The sequence below is a fragment of the Tursiops truncatus genome, chromosome 16 (assembly GCF_011762595.2).
Source record: "Tursiops truncatus isolate mTurTru1 chromosome 16, mTurTru1.mat.Y, whole genome shotgun sequence".
In the NCBI taxonomy this organism is placed as follows: Eukaryota; Metazoa; Chordata; class Mammalia; order Artiodactyla; family Delphinidae; genus Tursiops; species Tursiops truncatus.
In genome coordinates, this window is record NC_047049.1 from 30758047 (window position 1) to 30780067 (window position 22021).

General features: G+C 36.9%; 1 protein-coding gene across 1 annotated transcript in view; it reads left to right on the forward strand.

Annotated features, from left to right (window-relative positions):
• Positions 1–22021, forward strand: part of TM9SF3 (transmembrane 9 superfamily member 3) — a 77105-nt gene that overhangs the window by 29377 nt on the left and 25707 nt on the right. The window contains exons 7-9 of the mRNA XM_019939713.3: positions 962–1128; positions 8287–8381; positions 11620–11750. Of these exons, the coding sequence (XP_019795272.1) occupies positions 962–1128; positions 8287–8381; positions 11620–11750 (393 nt within the window). The remainder of the gene's footprint in view (positions 1–961; positions 1129–8286; positions 8382–11619; positions 11751–22021) is intronic.

A 22021-nucleotide genomic window follows, 5' to 3' on the forward strand; every position in this document is an offset into this window, starting at 1 on the left:
CATGTGTATTGTGAAGTATCAGAGGGTAGATGAAATATTTGGTGTTTCTCAAACATAGCTGACCAGGACCCCCCCACCCCCCGCCAAGGCCAAAAAAACCACAAAGATTATCTTGAGGGACTGATATTTCTTAAGAAACAGTGTTTTGGATATTTGCTTACTTGGGTTGAAAAGGCAAAATTGCATCCTTTTTAAAAAATGCTATAGACAGTTAAATGATATTTAACTATTTGATATATTCCCTGTGTATTTTCTTAGGCTCCAGGCTATAAGGGAGATTTCTGCATTGCTAGGGCATCTAGTACTGGTTTTTTTTTGTTTTTTTTTTTGCGGTATGCGGGCCTCTCACTGCTGTGGCCTCTCCCGCCGTGGAGCACAGGCTCTGGACGCACAGGCCCAGTGGCCATGGCCCATGGGCTCAGCCGCTCCGCGGCACGCGGGATCCTCCCGGACCGGGGCACGAACCTGCGCCCCCCGCATCGGCCAGCGGACGCCCAACCACTGCGCCATCAGGGAAGCCCTCTAGTACTGGTTTTAATCTTCTTCAGTTTTGCTCTCCACCTGGCCCCCACTCATATGTGAGCCTTAGTCATGACGTAAAGGTCAAGAGTAGTGTCTGAAAGTAACATTCAGAGAGCCATTGGGCTTTTCTCCCAGTTTGACCATTTCTTTTTGCACCTAGACCTTTTCTTCTTCCATTCTTTGAGATTCTCTGAGTACAACCAGGATCCATCTTCCTGAGCCTCAGTAATATTACAGCACTTTAACATTATAAGTTATTAAGGCAGAAATTATTTTAAATTTGAACAAATGTCTTTTCTTGATATTTTGAAACCCTTTTAATACCTTTAAGTTTGTAGTGAGGGAACTTACGACTGTAATTGTAAATTTTTACCTATTTTATGTATTTTAATTTCATTCTGAATTATTTTCTTTTCTCTCAACATATATATGTATATAGGATAGAGACCTAGGAGATGAGTATGGATGGAAGCAGGTGCATGGAGATGTATTTAGACCATCAAGTCACCCGCTGATATTTTCCTCTCTCATTGGTTCTGGATGTCAGATATTTGCTGTGTCTCTCATTGTTATTATTGTTGCAATGATAGAAGATTTGTATACAGAGTAAGTTCATGTGCTTAACTTTATTACTTTTTTGTTGTTCTTGAACAGTTTTAATAATTGGAACCTTTAAGTCAATCATAATTAAATACTTGCTGATTTCAATTATCTTAGAATTTAAATAGCCTAAATATCATTATTGCAAATAAATAATGAGCAGTATTCTTTAGCTGTAAGTATATTTTTCTGTTATATCCTAAAATTATTAACCTTACTGAACATTTTGGTTGGTTATAAAGGTTATATTCCATTAGAGGTATGAGCAGAATTAGTTACAAATCAGAGTTGTTTGACAAAGTGAATAGGCACTTTTTTGAAATCTGAAGATCCAATTAGATCTTTATAAGAAACGCACAAGGATTACACATTTACTGCGTTAGTACTTCACATCTGCCTCCAAAATTTGTAGACTCTACAGACAGAAGAAAGCATTGTAAATAACAGTAAAAAGAGTGGTGGAAAAGGCACATGAGGTTAGAAAAATAATTGAATGACTTCTTATCCTATCTTTACATGGTTTTCTGGTACATTTTTTCTTTGAAAACAGAACCAGTTGCAAGAAATTCTTTTTCTTTGATAAATTCATTTATTTTTGGATGCGTTGGGTCTTTGTTGCTGCACGCGGCTTTCTCTAGTTGCAGTGAGTGGGGGCTACCCTTCATCGCGGTGCGTGGGCTTCTCACTGCAGTGGCTTCTCTTGTTGCAGAGCATGGACTCTAGGCACGTGGGCTTCAGTAGTTGTGGCAGACGGGCTCAGTAGTTGTGGCTCGTGGGCTCTAGAGTACAGGCTCAGTAGTTGTGGTGCATGGGCTTAATTGCTCCGCGGCGTGTGAGATCTTCCCAGACCAGGGCTCGAACCCGTGCCCCCTGCATTGGCAGGTGGATTCTTAACCACTGCACCACCAGAGATGTCCTGCAAGAAATTCTTGATGTGAGGCCTTTGGATCATAAGAAAAAGTTGTACATTCACCAAGATCTCAAGTCCCTATTTAGTAGCACTATAACCTTGTGCTCAGAGAACCATGACCTCAGCAAAGCAAACATGCTCTGAGCCTGGGGTATAGATGCCACCCCATTAAGTCCTCAGTCAGAATGATACTTGTCCCCAGTTACATCTCGTACCTCTGTTTCAGTTCATGATGCCTTCTTGCTTAAATATGCTTGGCATTTGGTGGACAAGCAGTAAATTGTTTTGCTGAAAGCATGGCTCTTTAGCTGTATATTACATATTTAACTATATTAACTTGCTGTTTTTTCCACTGGACAGTAAGCTCCTTGAGAGCAAGGACTGGGTCTTATCTTTGCATTCTGAGAGTACCTCAAGAACTTCGTATATGCAGGGTACTCAATCAGGGCTTGTTGAACTGCAGTGAATGTGTATTAATCAACAAAGTTATTTCTCTGTAGTTTCTGTCATATTTCTTTAATATAACCTTTGTAATTTATTTACCGCATGAACCTTAAAATAATTGGCCAAAACCTAAACTTCAGTGTTCTGGTAGGTAGTTCTTATTTTAGGATATAATATATTTCAAATGAAATCCCAAATTCAAGAAAAGCATTTCAAATCTTTCAAGAAGTCATGCTTTACATTAAATACTGGATTAACTGCATCACTACGGAATTGACACTGACTGTATACTCACAGTCTTTTTTTTTCTTGAATTTTATTTATTTTTTATACAGCACGTGCTTATTAGTTACCCATTTTATACATATTAGTGTGTATATGTTAATCCCAGTCTCCCAATTCAGCCCACCACCATCACCACCCCCCGCCACTTTCCCCCCTTGGTGTCCAGAAGTTTGTTCTCTACATCTGTGTCTCTATTTCTGCCCTGCAAACTGGTTCATCTGTGCCATTTTTCTAGGTTCCACATATATGTGTTAATATACGATATTTGTTGTTCTCTCTCTGACTTACTTCACTCTGTATGACAGTCTCTAGACCCATCCATGTCTCTACGAATGACCCCATTTTGTTCCTTTTTGTGGCTGAGTAATATTCCATTGTATATATGTACCACATCTTCTTTATCCATTCGTCTGTCAGTGGGCATTTAGGTTGCTTCCATGACCTGGCTATTGTAAATAGTGCTGCAATGAACATTGGGGTAGTAATTCTTTTTGAATTACGGTTTTCTCTGGGTATATGCCCAGTAGTGGCATGCTGGGTCATATGGTACTTCTATTTTTAGTTTTTTAAGGAACCTCCATACTGTTCTCCATAGTGGCTGTATCAATTTACATTCCCACCAGCAGTGCAAGAGGGTTCCCTTTTCTCTACACGCCCTCCAGCATTTGTTGTTTGTAGATTTTCTGATGATGCCCATTCTAACTGGTGTGAGGTGATACCTCATTGTAGTTTTGATTTGCATTTCTCTAATGATTAGTGATGTTGAGCAGCTTTTCATGTGCTGCTTGGCCATCTGTATGTCTTCTTTGGAGAAGTCACAGTCTTATAAGTTAGTAGTGGGTAACCTCTCCTAGAATCCAAGTTTTTGCTTTGTTCCTTCTGAAACGTTAGGGTTACAGCGTTGGAAATTCATTTTTTAATTCCGAAGCTGTTCTGCTTATAGACCTTCAGCTTTTAGAAATAAGAAACCGCATCTAATAGATGGTATTAGTAGGCAAGTCATGCATTGTTATTTTAGCCTGTCATTATTATTGATAGTTGTTCTACGTAGTGCTTATTTGAAGTGAACATAATTAATCATTTACATGGTAAGTACTACAGCTGTGAGTATTATTATGATATCAGTATTATTATGATATGATATCAGTATTATTATGATATCAAAATGACTAACATTATTGAGGTTCCGTGTTAGGAGCTTTATGCTCATTAGCTCATTTAATCCTCACGTCAGCCCCGTAAAGGGACTATTTTTATCTGCATCCCACAGATGAGAAGAGTAAAGCTCAGGGAGGTTAAGTAATTTGAGTAAGATCACACAGCTATTAGTAAAGGGTGTTAGTAAGCTGGGATTTGAACCTAGGCACTCTTACTCCAGAATGTGTCTCTTAATTTTCTGGGCTGTAGAAGTGAAGATAGAGATAGTAAAAATACAAAACGGTGAGAAAATGAAAAACTTGCACATAAAATTTGTAAGACTCACTCCAGAGTAGGAATCTAAAGGATTCTAGAGGATAAAAAACAGATAATGTAACATGTGAAAATTACTTTGCTCAATGATGGTCATAGCAATCAGGGAAGAAAAAAATATTTAGATAGGTAGAGGATCAACATCAATGTAGGGATGCAGGTTAGTGTGATATTAACCCTTGAGAAGGCATATGGTGTTTGAGAAGGTATGGGTAAGTCTGGTAAAATGCAGCTGCTGTGCTGAAACTTGCTTTGCAGTGGTGAGATGGCAAGTGTAGGTGAAGCAGCTACTTAGATATCACCCTCTTCCCCCCACCCCCAGTCTTGGAGAGATGAACAAGGAGGACAGTTCCCTACTTCAGCAGATTTTTTCAGTGTAGATGAAAATGGTCTATTTTGGGTGTAAAATACCCACAGAATATTTATGAACAAAGAGGTGCAAGGGTATGTCTGATTTTTAAAACTGTAACTTATATACTCACATTTCCGTTTAGTGGAAATGTCTCTGGGGACTACAAACTTAACCCGCTGGTAGTCATTGTGGACTCTCAGTCACATGAGCAGCGTTTTTGAACTCTCTGTCAGTGGTCACACACCCAGTTATAAACAGAATGGATCAATTTGTTAATGATAGTCTGGAAGAAATAAGTTAGTACCTGCAGTGTTTAATTGGATACTTGAAAAAACAAATCTGGTTTTAATTAATTATTTGTTTATTTAATTTTTAACATCTTTATTGGAGTATAATTGCTTTACAATGGTGTGTTAGTTTCTGCTTTATAACATAGTGATTCAGCTATACATATACATATATCCCCATATCTCCTCCCTCTTGCGTCTCCCTTCCACCCTCCCTATCCCACCCTTCTAGGTGGTCACAAAGCTCTGAGCTTATCTCCCTGTGCTATGTGGCTGCTTCCCACTAACTATCTATCTTGCATTTGGTAGTATATATAAGTCCGTGCCACTCTCTCACTTCATCCCAGCTTACCCTTCCCCCTCCGTGTGTCCTCAAGTCCACTCTCTACGTCTGCATCTTTATTCCTGTCCTGCCCCCAGTTTCTTCAGAACCATTTTTTTTTAAGAGTCCATATATATGTGTTAGCATATGGTATTTATTTTTCTTCTTCTGATTTACTTCACTCTGTATGACAGTCTCTGGGTCCATCCACCTCACTACGATTAGTTCAATTTTGTTTCTTTTTATGGCTGAGTAATATTCCATTGTATATATGTGCCACATCTTCTTTATCCATTCATCTGTCGGTGGACACTTAAGTTGCTTCCATGTCCTGGCTATTGTAAATAGAGCTGCAATGAACATTGTGGTACATGACTCTTTCTGAATTATGGTTTTCTCAGGGTATATGCCCAGTAGTGGGGTTGCTGGGTCATATGGTAGTTCTGTTTTTAGTCTTTTAAGGAACCTCCATACTGTTCTCCATAGTGGCTGTATCAATTTACATTCCCACCAACAGTACAGGAGGGTTCCCTTTTCTCCACACCCTCTACAGCATTTATTGTTTGTAGATTTTTTGATGATGGCCATTGTGACTGGTGTAAGGTGATACCTCATTGTAGTTTTGATTTACATTTTTCTAATGGTTAGTGATGTTGAGCATTCTTTCATGTGTTTGTTGGCAGTCTGTATATTTTCTCTGGAGAAATGTCTACTTAGGTCTTCTGCCCATTTTTGGATTGGGTTGTTTGTTTTTTTGATACTGAGCTGCATGAGCTGCTTGTAGATTTTGGAGATTAATCCTTTGTCAGTTGCTTCATTTGCAAATATTTTCTCCCATTCTGAGGGTTGTCTTTTCGTCTTGTTTATGATTTCCTTTGCTGTACAAAAGCTTTTAAGTTTCATTAGGTCCCATTTGTTTATTTTTGTTTTTATTTCCATTCCTCTAGGAAGTGGGTCAAAACGGATCTTGCTGTGATTTATGTCACAGAGTGTTCTGCCGATGTTTTCCTCTAAGAGTTTTATACTGTCTGGCCTTACGTTTAGGTCTTTAATCCATTTTGAGTTTATTTTTGTGTATGGTGTTAGGGAGTGTTCTAATTTCATTCTTTTACATGTAGCTGCCCAGTTTTCCCAGCACCACTTATTGAAGAGGCTGTCTTTTCTCCATTGTATATTCTTGTCTCCTTTATCAAAAATAAGGTGACCTTATGGGTGTGGGTTTATCTCTGGGCTTTCTATCCTGTTCCATTGATCTATATTTCTGTTTTGGGCCAGTACCATACTGTCTTGAGGACTGTAGCTTTGTAGTATAGTCTGAAGTCCGGGAGCCTGATTCCTCCAGCTCTGTTTTTCTTTCTCAAGATTGCTTTGGCTATTCGGGGTTTTTTGTGTTTCCATACAAATTGTGAAATTTTTTGTTCTAGTTCTCTGAAAAATGCCATTGGTAGTTTGATAGGGATTGCATTGAATCTGTAGATTGCTTTGGGTAATATAGTCATTTTCACAATGTTCATTTTTCCAATCCAAGAACATGGTATATCTCTCCATCTATTTGTATCATCTTTAATTTCTTTCATCAGTGTCTAATAGTTTTCTGCATACAGCTCTTTTGTCTCCTTAGGTAGGTTTATTCCTAGGTATTTTATTCTTTTTGTTGCAATGGCAAATGAGAGTGTTTCCTTAATTTCTCTTTCAGAGTTTTCATCCTTATTGTATAGGAGTGCAGGAGATTTCTGTGTGTTAATTTTGTATCCTGCTTCTTTATCAGATTCATTGATTAGCTCTAGTAGTTTTCTGGTAGCATCTTTAGGATTCTCTATATATAGTATCATGTCATCTGCAAACGGTGACAACCTAACTTCTTCTTTTCCGATTTGGATTCCTTTTATTTCTTTTTCTTCTCTGATTGCTGTGGCTAAAACTTCCAAAACTATGTTGAATAACAGTGGTGAGAGTGGACAGCCTTATCTTGTTCCTGGTCTTAGAGGATATGGTTTCAGTTTTTCATCATTGAGAATGATGTTGGCTGTGGGCAAATCTGGTTTTTAAACTGATTGATTTTAAGAGACCCACAGTCTTCTAAACATGGGAATGACAGACTTTTATATTATGCGACACTTGTATTTAGCTATATATTGGTGTTATTAAACATTGCAGTGTTTTAACTTATGTATCTTCTTTAAGAAGTGGAACATAATTGTTTGAACGGAAGAGTGGTACATGTTTCAAGACTGTATGATTCCTTTGTAGGTGGACAATGGGATGGAATAATAATTATTATCCAGAAGGTGGTTAATTTTTGAAAGTTGTGTATCCTTCCAGTGTACACATTAGTGTGATACTCTTGTAAATTCTATTTTAAATAGTATTTATCTCAAACTGACAAGGTTATATTTTCTATCTATAGTCTTTTACCTTCCTAGTTGTGGTGAGTTTCAGAAATGATCTTTATTTTTAGTGAGTTAAGTACATTTCTATATTATGGCATTTAAAATATTTTGTCCAGTTTTATTTAATAGGAGAGTTGGTCTGAATTGCTTAGATATTATTGGAAGAGGAGGTTAGAAATTGTTGATCTGAGTTAATGTAAAGGAAACTAAATAGGAAAAGTCTCACTATTATACCATTTAAAGTAATAGCAATAATATAGGTTATAGTACTTCCATTTTATTTCTATCAGCAGGCAAGAATCTCCAGCAGTTAAATTATATAGAGGAATATTCTAATTATTTTTCTTAACAGATGAATATCCTTTTCCATATGATTTGATTGGTTCACAGGGTTGCAAAACAGTTTTAGTGCCAGCTTCTAATATGTTTGCCAAAGAAATGTGAAATATTTGTTTAGAATATTATGAAATTTAACTTCAAATTGAAAAAGAATGAGGATCAGTCTGTTATTATTTAAGTGCAATTTTAACTAGAAATTCTTTCACTAGGCGACCTTTTGAGGTCCTTTGCAGTCCAGAAGGATACTTTTGTGTTCCTGCTAAATTTATTTTTGAAATTAAACTAATGTTAATGTGATAGGCTATATGATATTTTCTTTAAATCGTTGGTTTTAGTTTATCATATGTGTTGTTTTGCCTTTTTAGGAGGGGGTCAATGCTCAGTACAGCCATATTTGTCTATGCTGCTACATCTCCAGTGAATGGTTATTTTGGAGGAAGTCTGTATGCTAGACAAGGAGGTAATTTATGAGTTACTGCTTTGTATTTTTAATTATAGATGCTAATATTACACTGTGAGGTATATGGAATTTAAAATGTGCAGGACAGCCATTGTAAAGTCCTTTGTTATCCCATTTCACATAATCTCCACCATACCTATTATATGTTCTAATTTGCTTTTATGGAATCCTTGCATTTTATTTCCTAAAATTATGAATAATGAATAGATTTCTCCATTGTCCACTGTGAATTAGCCCTGAGGAACATGTAGGAGAGAGTGTATTTAAGTTATTGATACTATTTTGCTTTCAGGTGCCTAGTTCCCTAGTAGTGCTCCATGGGATGTTTCCACATAGAATATATAGCTTCATAGCCGAATGTAAAGGCATGTTTCATGGTTTATGGATAAATGTCTGGACAGTGAAAGAGCATAGGAAGGAAATCTGTTTACTTCTGTTGACTCTTAAATACTTATCAAAGGACATGCACAAAGATTTTCTGTCACAATCTTTTGCTAAGAGAGCTTCATCTTGAATACCCCCTTGCTTCTTTATTATTGTGACCTGGAAATGACGGGGTATACATGGATGATACGAGGACACTGCGCCTTGGTGTTTCTTGCTGTGATGGCATTCAGGGTTTTTAAGTTCCTTTTTTTCCCCTGTAATTGTTTGGAGTCAGAAACGTGCTAAAAGTAGTAGATTAGCATATTTTAGTTTATGAATGACGGGTTGTTGAAAGACATTAAAATTATATTCCTAAGGATAGAGATTTCTTAGTGTGATTTTCCCAGCCCATCCTAAGCAGTGTCGTCATTAGGGAATCCTGCCTTCTTTTAGTAGACTAGACATATCGTCTATAGGAGCTCAGAGCATTTAAAATTCCCTCAGGATATCCTGGTTTACCATGGCTTTTTAAAAAATTGGTCCTACCAGACTTAATGTGGTGTATACCTTCAGCAGAGAGAGTTCTCTGGATTGCCTGAGGGAGTATCATTGCAGATTCCTGACTATTTTAGTTAGCTGTTCAGTTTCTCTGTTCTACGTCTAGATATGGGAAATGAGTCTTAGCACACAGGTCTACCATCCTGAGGAAATAAGGATGCCTAAGGTAACTCCTACTTTGAATTTAACCTGAAAACTAGTTAGGCTAAGAATTGTACAGTTTATGACCTCCAAAAAAGTCTCCACAGCAGAAACAGATTACTCAAAACAGGAAATTTATTCATCATAAATTTGCTTTTAGTCCAATTGCAAGTTAAGAACACCCAACCAAACTTTACTATACTTGTTCTTGAAAGTTGACAGAGTTCAGACCTAAGCCTAGGAGTATCAAATCTTACCAGGAATAATCTAAAGGTTATTTTCTGATTGACAGTGCCCTGAGGAGGTCTGATCATGTCCTGATATTTTGTCTGAGCGATCCCTAAAACCAGGTGAATATAGAGGTCAGCCCAGAGAATCAAGGATTCTTCAGGTTATCTCAGGATCTGAACTACAGTGGAGCTCAAAGACTTCATACTGTCCTCAGTGCACTGGATAGTGCTCTAGACCCAATCTAAAGACCAGAGTCTCCAAGGGTGTTGAGGAGCAGTAGGAAGCACAATGCAGATGCCTGGGCCACTGATTGTACCCAGTGGAACGTATGTGGGATTCTTTTTTTTTTTTTTTTTGCCGTACGCGGGCCTCTCACTGTTGTGGCCTCTCCCATTGTGGAGCACAGGCTCCGGACGCGCAGGCTCAGCGGCCATGGCTCACGGGCCCAGCCCCTCCGCAGCATGTGGGATCTTCCCGGACCGGGGCACAAACCCGTGTCCCCTGCATTGGCAGGCGAACTCTCAACCACTGCGCCACCAGGGAAGCCCCGTGGGATTCTTTTTGACTGTTGGAGGGAAAGGGAGAAAGAGAGAGTTGAATATAGCTGAATATAGAATTTATTAACCCGTGTCTGAATCTGAGAAGATAATGGAAAGTGCAGGAAAAGAGAATGCTAGGAAAGAGTTGGAATTTAATAAGAGAAATAATCATTTTAATTAGTTCTTACCCTTTTTGCTTTGTTCAAATGCTGAGTATTATTAGTTTAGCAAGGAGGGGTTCTTGAAACGTACCTGAGAAAGAAATTAAATAGAGGCAAAAGTTCAGAATCAAGGAGTTTTTCTGCAAGAATGTCAAGATCTGGGGTAGTAATTCTATGAGACAGATGTTTGAAAAGAACTTTATATAGAAGAAAATAAAAGTTAGGATATTGCTTGTTTTTCTTGTAGCACTTTCTGTTTGGGTCCTGTTGCTTATGGTTGTGGGGCTGAACTTTAATAGTGATCCCATGTTAAATCTTTACATTACGTTCCTGAGCAGTATGAAGATGTGTCCCGGAGGTGTGCTTGCTCATGTGCTCTGCTGGGTTAGAAAGCTAGCTCCTGTTGTGCTTCTGGTCATTATGAACTTGATTAAAAAATTTTTGATTACATAGTTTAAAAATTCTTTCCTTGGGTTATTTAAATAATAGATTCTCAGTAAATAGAATTTTGGCAATACAAAGAGGTTCAAAGAAATAGTAAAACTTATAAATATTTAGTTCTAATTGCTGAGAGGAAGCTCATGAAACACATTCTATTGATTTTTCCTTTTGAAACATAGAAATGAATTTAAATATATGTTTATAATCATAGAGCTAAGAGTAAATTTAGGGAACGTTAACCCAGGGGTTTTTAAACTTTGTTTGTTTGTTGTTTGTTTAAAGCAATGTAACCCTCTTTTCAAATGAGGGCATATATGAAACTATAATGTGTGAAACTGTTGAAAATGAACTTGTTCTGTTGAAGCAGGGCTGGAGGACCTGGGCCCTTCCTTTACCGGTGACTTCATGGGCACCTCTTAGAAGCTCCAGAACTCCAAGTAACACCTAGGTGTTTGATAACACCTTTCTAGGCCAACTTGTAGCCCAGAAAGATTGAGTGGTTTACCAACGTTCACAGCGGTTCAGTGGCAGAATCAGGACAAAACACCAGAATATTTTACCATAGTTCATTACCCTTTTCCGGTACACCCACATCAAAAGCGTGTTTCCACTAGACATACTTGAATAGTTGGACTGGTCTTCATTAGCTGTTGTTTTGAAACAGCTATTAGGTTGTCAAATTTAAGTTCTTTACATTAAAATTTTAGATAATTTGGTACTAAATAACCACCTTTTAAACATTAATATATGTCTGTCTGTCTACCTAGTTCTCTGATTATTATAGTTTCCCTTTTCTTTCAGGAAGGAGATGGATAAAGCAGATGTTCATTGGTGCATTCCTCATCCCAGCTATGGTGTGTGGCACTGCCTTCTTCATCAATTTTATAGCCATTTATTACCATGCTTCGAGAGCCATTCCTTTTGGAACAATGGTGAGTTGCTTGCATCTTACCTTTAAACTAAAAGAGTGTAAGCATTCTCTAATGTGAGGCCTGCTGTCTCTCCAGAGAACCTCTTAACTAGGAGTTCTGCTATTTGCAGCCAGTCCCTACCCAGTCCTGGAAAGTTAGGTAAAGAACATTTTTTCTTGATTCTGTCAACCAATAAAGTGAAAGAACAGCTAGGGATAAACTGGTGAGTATATTTTAGAAGAATGATGACACACAAGCAACATGGGTGTTTTAATGTGGTAGGTGAGTGCAGTGGTAGGAAGTGAAGACTCTCCACAACATTTTGTGTTTTTTTTGGTAATAGTGTACTATTTTTAGAACCTTATGAAAGCATCTGTATTAATATTGATAATATATGTGCTATAGATACTAAAATCCTATCTCATATCTTACCTGTTATCACAGAGTTTGAAATGTTTTAGATTATTTAAATATATTAAAGCTAAAGCACAGAAATACTGGCACTTTACACAGTTAACTCACAGTCTTCAGATTCTCCCTGTTGTCTTTTTACTAGAAACAACTTTAGGCCTGGAGTAGACTTTAGTCTATGTACACTTTGCAAACTTGCACACACATGTACATGTATGTATGCGAGTTGGAAGGTGGTTACTGCTTTTCAGAGAGGCAGTTAACTTGGTTAAGGTCATACAGATAGTTAACGGCAGAACTGTAACTGGAACCCATATCTCCATCTGAATTTTAATCGTTTTGGCTTTCTTTCCATCGTATGGGAGTTATTGAATGGTTTCACAGAAATTCCAGATGATTGGTTGTTTTACAGTCCAGGTTTTTCAAAGGCACCTTGCATGTATATTTTTACTAAGTCTTTAATATTTTTTGTTTAGGAATATTTTGCAGATTGCTTCAAAATTGAAAGCTTTTGTTTTTTGTTTTTGCAAAGTAACTGATAAAGGTTAGGAAAGGGTAAAGTAATTAATTACATTCATTAATTAACTGGAAAAGAATTTGCTTCATAGTAGTTCCAGGCCATCAGGAAGTATATAGAGAGATTCAAGTTACTTCTTAAAGATGATCTACTGAATTAATTACTTTCATAATGTTTTAAAAATTAAAATTCTGGTTCTGTTATAATTTTCATCATAAAGTTTTGAATTTGATGTGGTGAAAATTATATGCTTTGTTTCACTAAAATTATAAATTTTACCACTGTGTAAATGGGGTTTTAAATGTTAATATTCACTGTAACTTGCCTTTAGATAATTTAATAATTACTAATTATTCAAATACAATATCAAACTCTCTGCTGAGCCAGAGTTGGTTTGTAAAATTGATCTTTGGCATATAAAAGACTGGCTGTTGGTGCTTATCAGCCTCCTACAATGTCATGGTCTTAATTTGCATTCTAATTTATAATGAAGGAATGCTGAGTGAAGGGCATTCCACTGCCCTCAAGTTTTAATCAGGTGTATGGTCTAACATTTTTTGCCTCTTTTTAAGCGTATCAGAACTTGTTTAGAACGTGAAATTTAAGAATTGATGTGAATGTTTGACCTAGTTGTCCATTAAGTGTTTTAACTACTTAAACTTATATTTTAAGTTATTTGACTTGCTGACATTATGAAGGAAATGGTTATATATTCTCACAAACTCCATGGTTCTCAACCGTGGGTACACATTAGAGTCACTGGGGAGTTTAAAAATTTCAATGCCTAGGGCTTCATCCTATGCCAATTTATCTGTCCTGCTTTAAACCCAGTCTCTACTATTTACCTGATTCTGGTTCCCAGCATCTGAGGATGGATCTGTCAGCTGAAAAGCTCCCAGACCACATGTGTCTGAGAAGCTGGTTCTCCTACTAAAATAGCCTAGTTTGAAAATCAGAGTCTTCAGATACTCTTATATGCTTTTCCCGAGGCCTTAGCTCATTCTGTCCCCCATTCCTTTGATCTCTTGGACATTGAGCCTTTTCTCTGGTGACCTTAGCTCTGGTTCTGTTTTCTCAGAGATTCCACAATTGAAGGCTTAATCCAGATGTAGTCATAGTGACTTCAGCCTCTGTCTTGCCCTACAGAGGCACCAGAACAATGGGGATTTTGCCCACTTGGGATCTGGAGTCTTGCCAGAATACTGCTTTTGTCCCCAGGACTAGCCCAAGATAAGATTGAAAATGGATGAAATTTGTCTCTGGACCCCAAATTCTCTGCTCATGTGTACCTGATTATACATAAAAAGCCATTAAATCCATGCCAGATTAAACTTGTTGAATAATAGTCAATCTTAGCAGGTTAATAAAGGTAAAAGAAACATAAGTAGAGGGTGGTGGTGGTAATCTCAGCTAATGTCTAGTGTCCCAGGCTTAAGTCATGGTTCCTAGCGAGTATTACAAAACAATGTAAGTGAGCATTTAAATGAAATTTGGGGTCAAAGACTGTTCAGAGATGAACATACCTGTTTCTGAAGTTGGTGTGTTCTGGCAGAGGTACTATACAGAGAGTCAGAGAGAGTGTACTTCAAATTAAATTGTATCTGGTAAGGTAAAACCTTTTTCCTGTGGAATTCGTTCAGAAATGATTTAGGTGTTATACCCAGAGTTTTTGGTCCTATGAGAGTTTCTTGGGAATGAGGAAGGGTTTGCCAGGATATTCTGAAAAAAACATTTTAGTCATCAAGTCTTTTGTGGGTTGTAAATCTCAGATTCTTAATTTAATGTTATTGGAGGCTTTCAAAGGACAAAGAGCCAAGTTGCAGAGTTTTAAACTCAGAGGCAAGGTAGCATAGAAACTAATAAACTTTCTAGTCTAAATATTATTCAGTTCAAAATGTACTGATAAATCCTTGACTTATCATACTTTATGGTTTTGTCTCTTAATGGGTAGAATAGTTGATGGAGAAGTAACAGGGGTCATGAGCCATGTAATATTTGTCATCTTGAGGTTTGTTTTAGCTTGGGAGGGGAATCATCAGAAATAGGCCCGAGGTTTTAGGAAATCAGATTTCACAAATATTTAGGGAAATGCTCTCTCATGACACAAGTCTTGGGCCATAACTGGGAAAATGGCTTGAGAACTTGAGGTTTTCAAAAATGAAATTCATGAGGACTTCCCTGGTGGTCCAGTGGTTAAGACTGCGCTTCCACTGCATGGGGCGCAGGTTCAACCCCTGATCAGGGAACTAGGATCCTGCATGCCATGTGGCGTAACCCCCCCACACACACACAAAAAAAGAAATTCATGATATATAATCAGAAATTAACACAATGAGGAAAAAATGGAGACAAAGAGTAATGGATACATGCTATTTTGTGATCTCTCAAAGGTTGTGAGAAGAGTACAGTATACCTAAGTATGAAAGGATACTAAAGTCTATAAAAATAGTGTTAGAAAACCTCCGTTTCCTAACCTGAACTCTTGACAAGTGCTAAGGCTAACAAAAGAATTTTGTAAAAATATTTTGATAGCAAGACCAAAGGCTCATTACATGGGATCAGTGATGTAACAGAGTAAAAGAAGAATCGCTCTATCTCATTCTTTCTCTTTTTATTTTTCATCAAATAAAATAACCTTCAAACAAGAAAAGACAAGAGGAAATAATCCCTGATAAGAGGGAAGTGAAGCCTTAGATAATGGGATTGATTGTACAGGAGTACCCAGCTGCCTTAGTAAGTTTAGTTGCTCATATAACTGATCTTTTAGAGATACTGAGAGATCATGATGATAAGTAATGCTTGAATAACTGTGTAAGATGAGGCAAATTGTTTTTCTAGAAGGAAAATGAAGAAAGTGGATTCTCCCTTACAAAACATAGTGAACTTGATGTTGATGAGGCACAAGATTTTAGAATGTGTTATTAAAATTTACTTTTTAAATCACAGGAAGTAATGAACATTAGGAGCTGTTATGGATTCATTAAAACAAAAATGCCAGAACAACTTCAGTTCTTCTCTTGGGGAGGTTTTAGCAAGACTAGAAGAACAAGGAGTATAAATAAAGTATTATATCTTGTTGGACAAGATGGAGAAATGTGGGTAGAATAGTACAGTCAGGTAAACATGTAAATAATTATAGAATTAAAGTATTGGTATGATATTACCCATAATATGTCACATACTGTCTTTTAGTAGAACATGACAGATATTCTTGACTTTGACCTATTCAAATCATTGTTGATGACATACAAAGGCACAGTGATCTGATGATTAAATTGAACAAGGACATGAGATGGGTGTGGGGCAGGGACTAGTAATATGGAATGATGAAGACAGCATCTGAAATGATCTCAACTGACAGAAGTGATGTGCCATATCTAACAAGATGAGTTATAGTAAGGACAGGTACATTTGCATAGCATTTTGTACTTTACAAAACACTTTCACACCCCTTGTCTCACCTGGTTTTCAGAAGAACTCAAAGAGATAGAGATAGTGGTATGCATTATCCCGCTTTTACCAAGCAAAAAACTAGGATTCAGTTTTTCACTTAAAGTCACATTTTCTTTGTTGTGGTGCTGGTGGTGGTGATGATCTGTTTTAGTTTTTTTTTCTTTTTTTCCTTTCTGCCCGGAGTTCAGGTTTATGCCGAGAGCAGTGAATGAAGAATGTTTTATGCCTTTTTTTGGTCTGTATGTTTTTACAGCTGTATTGAGGTATAATTAACATATGATAAATTGTATCTATTTAAAGTGTGGCAAGCTTTGATATATGTATATATTTGGGAAACAGTCACCACAATTTTAAAAAAGTTATTTATCAAGTCCAGAAGTTTTGTTATATACCTTTGTAATTTATCCCTTTTTCCTCCTCCTTCCTTCCCTCTTTCTTTTTTTAATCTATTTATTTATTTATTTATTTTTGGCTGCGTTGGGTCTTCGTTGCTGCGTGTGGGCTTTCTCTAATTGCTGCAAGCAAGGGCTACTCTTTGTTGCGGTGCGCAGGCTTCTCATTGTGGTGGCTTCTCTTTGTTGCGGAGCACGGGCTCTAGGCGCGCGGACTTTGGTAGTTGTGGCACGTGGGCTCAGTAGTTGTGGCGTGCAGGCTCAGTAGTTGTGGTGCGCGGGTGTAGTTGCTCTGTGGCATGTGGGTTCTTCCCGGACCAGGGCTCGAACCCGTGTCCCCTGCATTGGCAGGCGGATTCTTAACCACTGTGCCACCAGGGAAGTCCCTCTCTTTCTTTCTTTCCTTTTTCTTTTTTTTACTTTAAAAATTTTCTTTTTCCCTTCCCTTTTTCATTCTCAGGTAACCACCGGTCTGCTCTCTGTCATCTTAGATTAGTTTGCATTACCTAGAATTTCATATAAGTAGACTCACACAGTATGATCTTTTTTTGGTCTTTTTTCACTCAGAAAATTATTTTAAAAATCTCTTGATGTTGTTGCATATATTAATAGTTTTGTTCCTTTGTATTGCTCAGTAGTATTTTATTGTAAGGGAAGTACCACAGTTTGTTTACCCAGTAATGAACTTTTGAATTGTTTTCAGTTTTTGGCTATTACATACAAATCAAGCTGCTGTGAGTATTCATATGTAAATCTTCGTGTGGACATATTTTTTGATTCTCTTGGATAAATAACTACAGTGGAATGACTGAGTCATATTATAGCTTAACTTTTCAAGAAACTATTAAACTTTCCCAAAGTGGTTTTGCCATTTTATATTCCCACTAGCATTGTATTTATAAGGGTTCCAGTTGCTTCACATTACCTCCAGTACTTGATATGGTCAGTCGTTTTAATTTTAGCCATTATAGTGGAAGTGTAGTGTTGTCTCATTGTGGTTTAAATTTGCATATCCCTAATGACTAATGTTGAAGATATTTTTGTGTACTTATTTGCCATCCATATATATTCTTTAATGAATGTTTAAATCTTTTGCTTATTTTTTATAGCTTGTCTTGTTGAATGGTAAGAGTTCTTTATATATTGTAGATACTAGTCCTTTGTCTTATATGTAGCTTGCAAGTATATTCTCCCATTTTGTGGCTTGTCTTTTCATTCTCTTAAGAGTATCTTTTTTTTTTTTTGATGGTTTTGCCCCACATCTGCTTGATATTAATTGGGCAAGATGGGGACATGCTTTTTTTTTAATTAATTAATTTATTTTTGGCTGCATTGGGTCTTCGTTGCTGCACGCAGGCTTTCTCTAGTTGCGGCGAGCAGGGGCTACTCTTCATTGTGGTGTGTGGGCTTCTCATTGCGGTGGCTTCTCTTTGTTGTGGAGCACGGGCTCTAGGTGCGTGGGCTTCAGTAGTTGTGGCACGCAGGCTCAGTAGCTGTGGCTATTGGGCTCTAGAGCTCAGGCTCAGTAGTTGTGGCGCACAGGCTTAGTTGCTCCATGGCATGTGGGATCTTCCCAGACCAGGGCTCGAACCTGTGTCCCCTGCATTGGTAGGTGGATTCTCAACCACTGCGCCACCAGGGAAGTCCAAGAGTATCTTTTGAAGAGCAAAAGTTATTAATTTTGAAGTCCAATTTATTGATTTTTTTTCCTTTTACGATTTGTGCTTTTCTGTCCTTTTTAAGAAATCTTTTGCCAAATCAAAGATCAGTAAGTTTTCCTCATATGTTTTCTTCTAGAAATCTTATAGTTTTCGCTCTGAAATATAGGTCTATGATCCATTTGTAGTTAGTTTTATATATTGTATGAGTTAAGGGTCAAGGGTTTTGTTTTGTTTTGTTTTGCTTATGGCTCTTCATTTGTTCTAGCACCATTTGTTGAAAAGATTACTCTTTCTCCACTGATTTCCCTTAGCACTTTTATTGATAATCAATTGACCACGTATCTATGTGTATCTATTTCTGAACTTTTTTTTCTGTTGCATTGATTAATTTGTTTTTTGGTTTTTTTTGATGCCAGTATCACACTGTCTTGATTATTGTAGCTTTACAATAAGTCTTGAAATCAGTTCTTTTTCAGAGTTGTTTTGGATTTTTTAGGTTCTTTGCATTTGCATGTTAAGTTTAGAATCGGCTTGTCAATTTCTACAAAAAGCCCTGAGGTTTTGATTAGGATTGCATTAAAGCTATGGATCAATTTGGGAAGAATTCACATCTTAACATTATATTAAGTCTTTTGATTAATGAACACAGTATATCTCTTGACTTATTTAGGTATCTTTACTTTTTCTTTGTAATGTTTTATAGATTTTAATAGTTAGGTTTTGTACAGCTTTTATTGAAATTACCCCTAAGTATTTCATATTTTTTATGCTATTTGTAAATGGTATTTTTTAAATTAAAAATTCTGATTGCTTGTTGCTAGTGTATAGAAAAACAGTTGATTTTTGCACGTTGGCTTTGCATCCTGCACCTTTGCTAAACTCACTTATTAGTTCTAATTTCTTTTTTGTAGATTCCTGAAGATTTTTTTACATAGATTGTCATGTTGTCTGAGAATAAAGACAATTTTATTTCTACCTTTCTAATCTATATGCCTTTTATTTCTTTTTCTTGCCTATCGCACTGGCTAGAACCCTCTAGTACAATGTTGAATAGAAGAGGTGAGACCAGACTTCTTCTCTTGTTCCCAATCTTAGGGGGAAAGTATTCAGTCTTGTGCCATCAAGAAATATTACCTGTAGTTTTTCCATAGATGTCCTTAATCAAGTTGATGAAGTTCCCCTCTATTCCTAGTTTGCTGAGTTTGTTTTATTGTGAAGGGAGGTTGGCTCTTGCAGTGATTTTTTTCTGCACCTTTTGAGATGATCTATGATTTTCTCTTTTTAGTCTGATAATATGGTGAACTGCATTGATTGATTATTGAATCTTAAACCAATCTTGCATTCCTTTGATAAACCTCAATTTGTAATATAGCTGGATTCCATTTGCTAAAATTTGTTGCTTTTTGTTTTGAACCTATATTTATGAGAAATTTTGATCTGCAATTTTCTTATAATGTCTTTTTTTATGGTTCTGGTATCAGGATAATGCTAGCATTATAGAATAAGTTTTTAACTTCAAACCCAGTGTTTCTTCTATTACAGTATTGAAGTTGCCCAAGAAACAGAATGGGGAGTTATTAATTAGCATGTTGAAAATATCTATAAAATAGATAGGCTTCTTATAAGCATTTGTGTTTACGTTGGCAATGTCCTGATTGTTAGGTTTGATTATTATCAACATGCTTAAATTGAAGCTAAATAATTTTTATATAGAAATAAAGGCATAAAATGTATAAGGTAGAAAAGGAGTCATAAAAATTGCCTACTCTGAGCAAGTGTCAAGGAAATGCGTAAACGTAATGACTGACAAGATGATATATTTTCTGAGAATCACATTACCTATAAGCAGTTACTGTCTATCATCCTCAGTAAAATTTATATCCTTTAGTATTCCATAATAGCCCATCTTAGGCTGCCTTTTCCCTTTCCATTCCACTCACACCACAGATTTCCTTAGAAGGCCAGTCTGGAAATAAAGATAGAATAATAGTCACATTCTTAGTCTGTGACTGAGGTTGAGAATAGTTGACTAGTTGGTACATCTTTGGGGTATTAAGCAGTGATAGGCAGTACTTGTTTCTGTCTTGTTCTCATTGTAGCTAGGGGAGGCCCTCAACCTGGAGTGAGTCCTTCCTTCCCCCATCCCTGTTTCCACTTTTCATTGGTCCATGAACAGAGGCTAGGAAGCTCTAGGGGTGGGCCCTGTATTAGTTTGAGTTCCAGGGTTTTCACCAGTGTATTAGACTAATGGTTTTTTAACTCTTAGTTGTTAAATTTCATTTTAAACAAAAGCTTAATGCAGAAGCCCAATAAAGAAAACAGATACAAGCTTGATTCTGTTAGTATAAATAAATTTTGCAAATTCAGTTTTTTTAGCATTCTAAATTTAATGAGAGCAATAAAGTTGCGATGAATGCAGATTTAATACCAAGGGGTACAGGTAACATTCTTCTTCAGTAACCAGTTTGTTTGGTTGAATATCAGTATTGAGAAAAATCCTGACTTCTCGGATAATTTAGTTCCATGTGACTTTTTTTTTTTTTTTAATAGCTTGCCTTGCAGTCTCAGAGTATTTTTGAAGTAAAGTCATCTAGAACTTGGACATAAAGGAGTAGGAAATTGGTTTCGCAGTTCAGTCACTAACAGTTTCTAACAAACTGCTCACATTTTTTATCATGTATTAAAAAGTCAGGAAAAGGGGAAAAAATTAGATGCTAAACAGTTGATATTGTCTTGATGAGACCGTTTATAGGTTCCTTTGATGACTGCTGTTATGCTTTGATTAAGCACACAAGGCAAGATATGCCCTCATTTCACCTGCCACTTAATTGCTTGTGACATGCATGTGCTGTAGTGCATTTGCTTGTAAAGCTTTTAGTGAGCAAGTATGTGCAGGCCTGAATTGGGTCGGGGTGGAGGATGGGGAGGGAGAACAAAAGACCAGTGTAGCATTACAAGCCTTCCTAATCAATGACACGTTTACTAGGAGTCCAAATATATACACAGAGATAGCAGGAGAAACTTTATTCTGAGGTTTGCATGAAAATGAGTTAACATGATTGTGGTATCTCCAGTTATTAATATTTGATATAGAACTAATTTGAGTGTGTATATTTTTATTACACTTAAAAATATTATTTAAAAAAAACTATTTTCAAAAGGATATTCAAATCAAATGCTTGTGGAATTCCTGAAACTCTTCAGCAGGACCTGAGGTTCTGTGGAACAGTTTGAAGACCACTCTGCTAGACCATTGTCATTCCACATAGGAATGTTTTCTCCAGCTTCTCTTCAGTCCTTATCTGAAATTAGAATTCTGGTAAATTAAGGGGAAAATACATAGGTCTCTATCACAGTGTGTTAATATTTATGAGTTTTATATGCTTAATGATAGCAAAATAATAATTTAAAAAGCAATCAACAATGAATAACAAAAATTGAGACAGAATTCACCCCCCAAATATGAGGTATGTATAATTCACAATATATCGTAGTATTTAAAATATCTTTAAAATGTCTGCTTATTTTTTATGTTTCACATATTCTTGTTATTTATATGGGCAAAAATTCATATTTTTTTATTTTTTATTTATTTATTATTATTTTTTTTTGGCGGTGCACGGGCCTCTCACTGTTGTGGCCTCTCGTGTTGCGGAGCACAGGCTCCTGACGCACAGGCTCAGCGGCCATGGCTTATGGGCCCAGCTACTCTGCGGCACGCGGGATCCTCCCAGACCGGGGCACAAACCCGTGTCCCCTGCATTGGCAGACGGACTGTCAACCACTGTGCCACCAGGGAAGCCCAGAAATTCATATTATTAACAGGTCTAAACTGAGACACCAATGATTTGCCTTCCT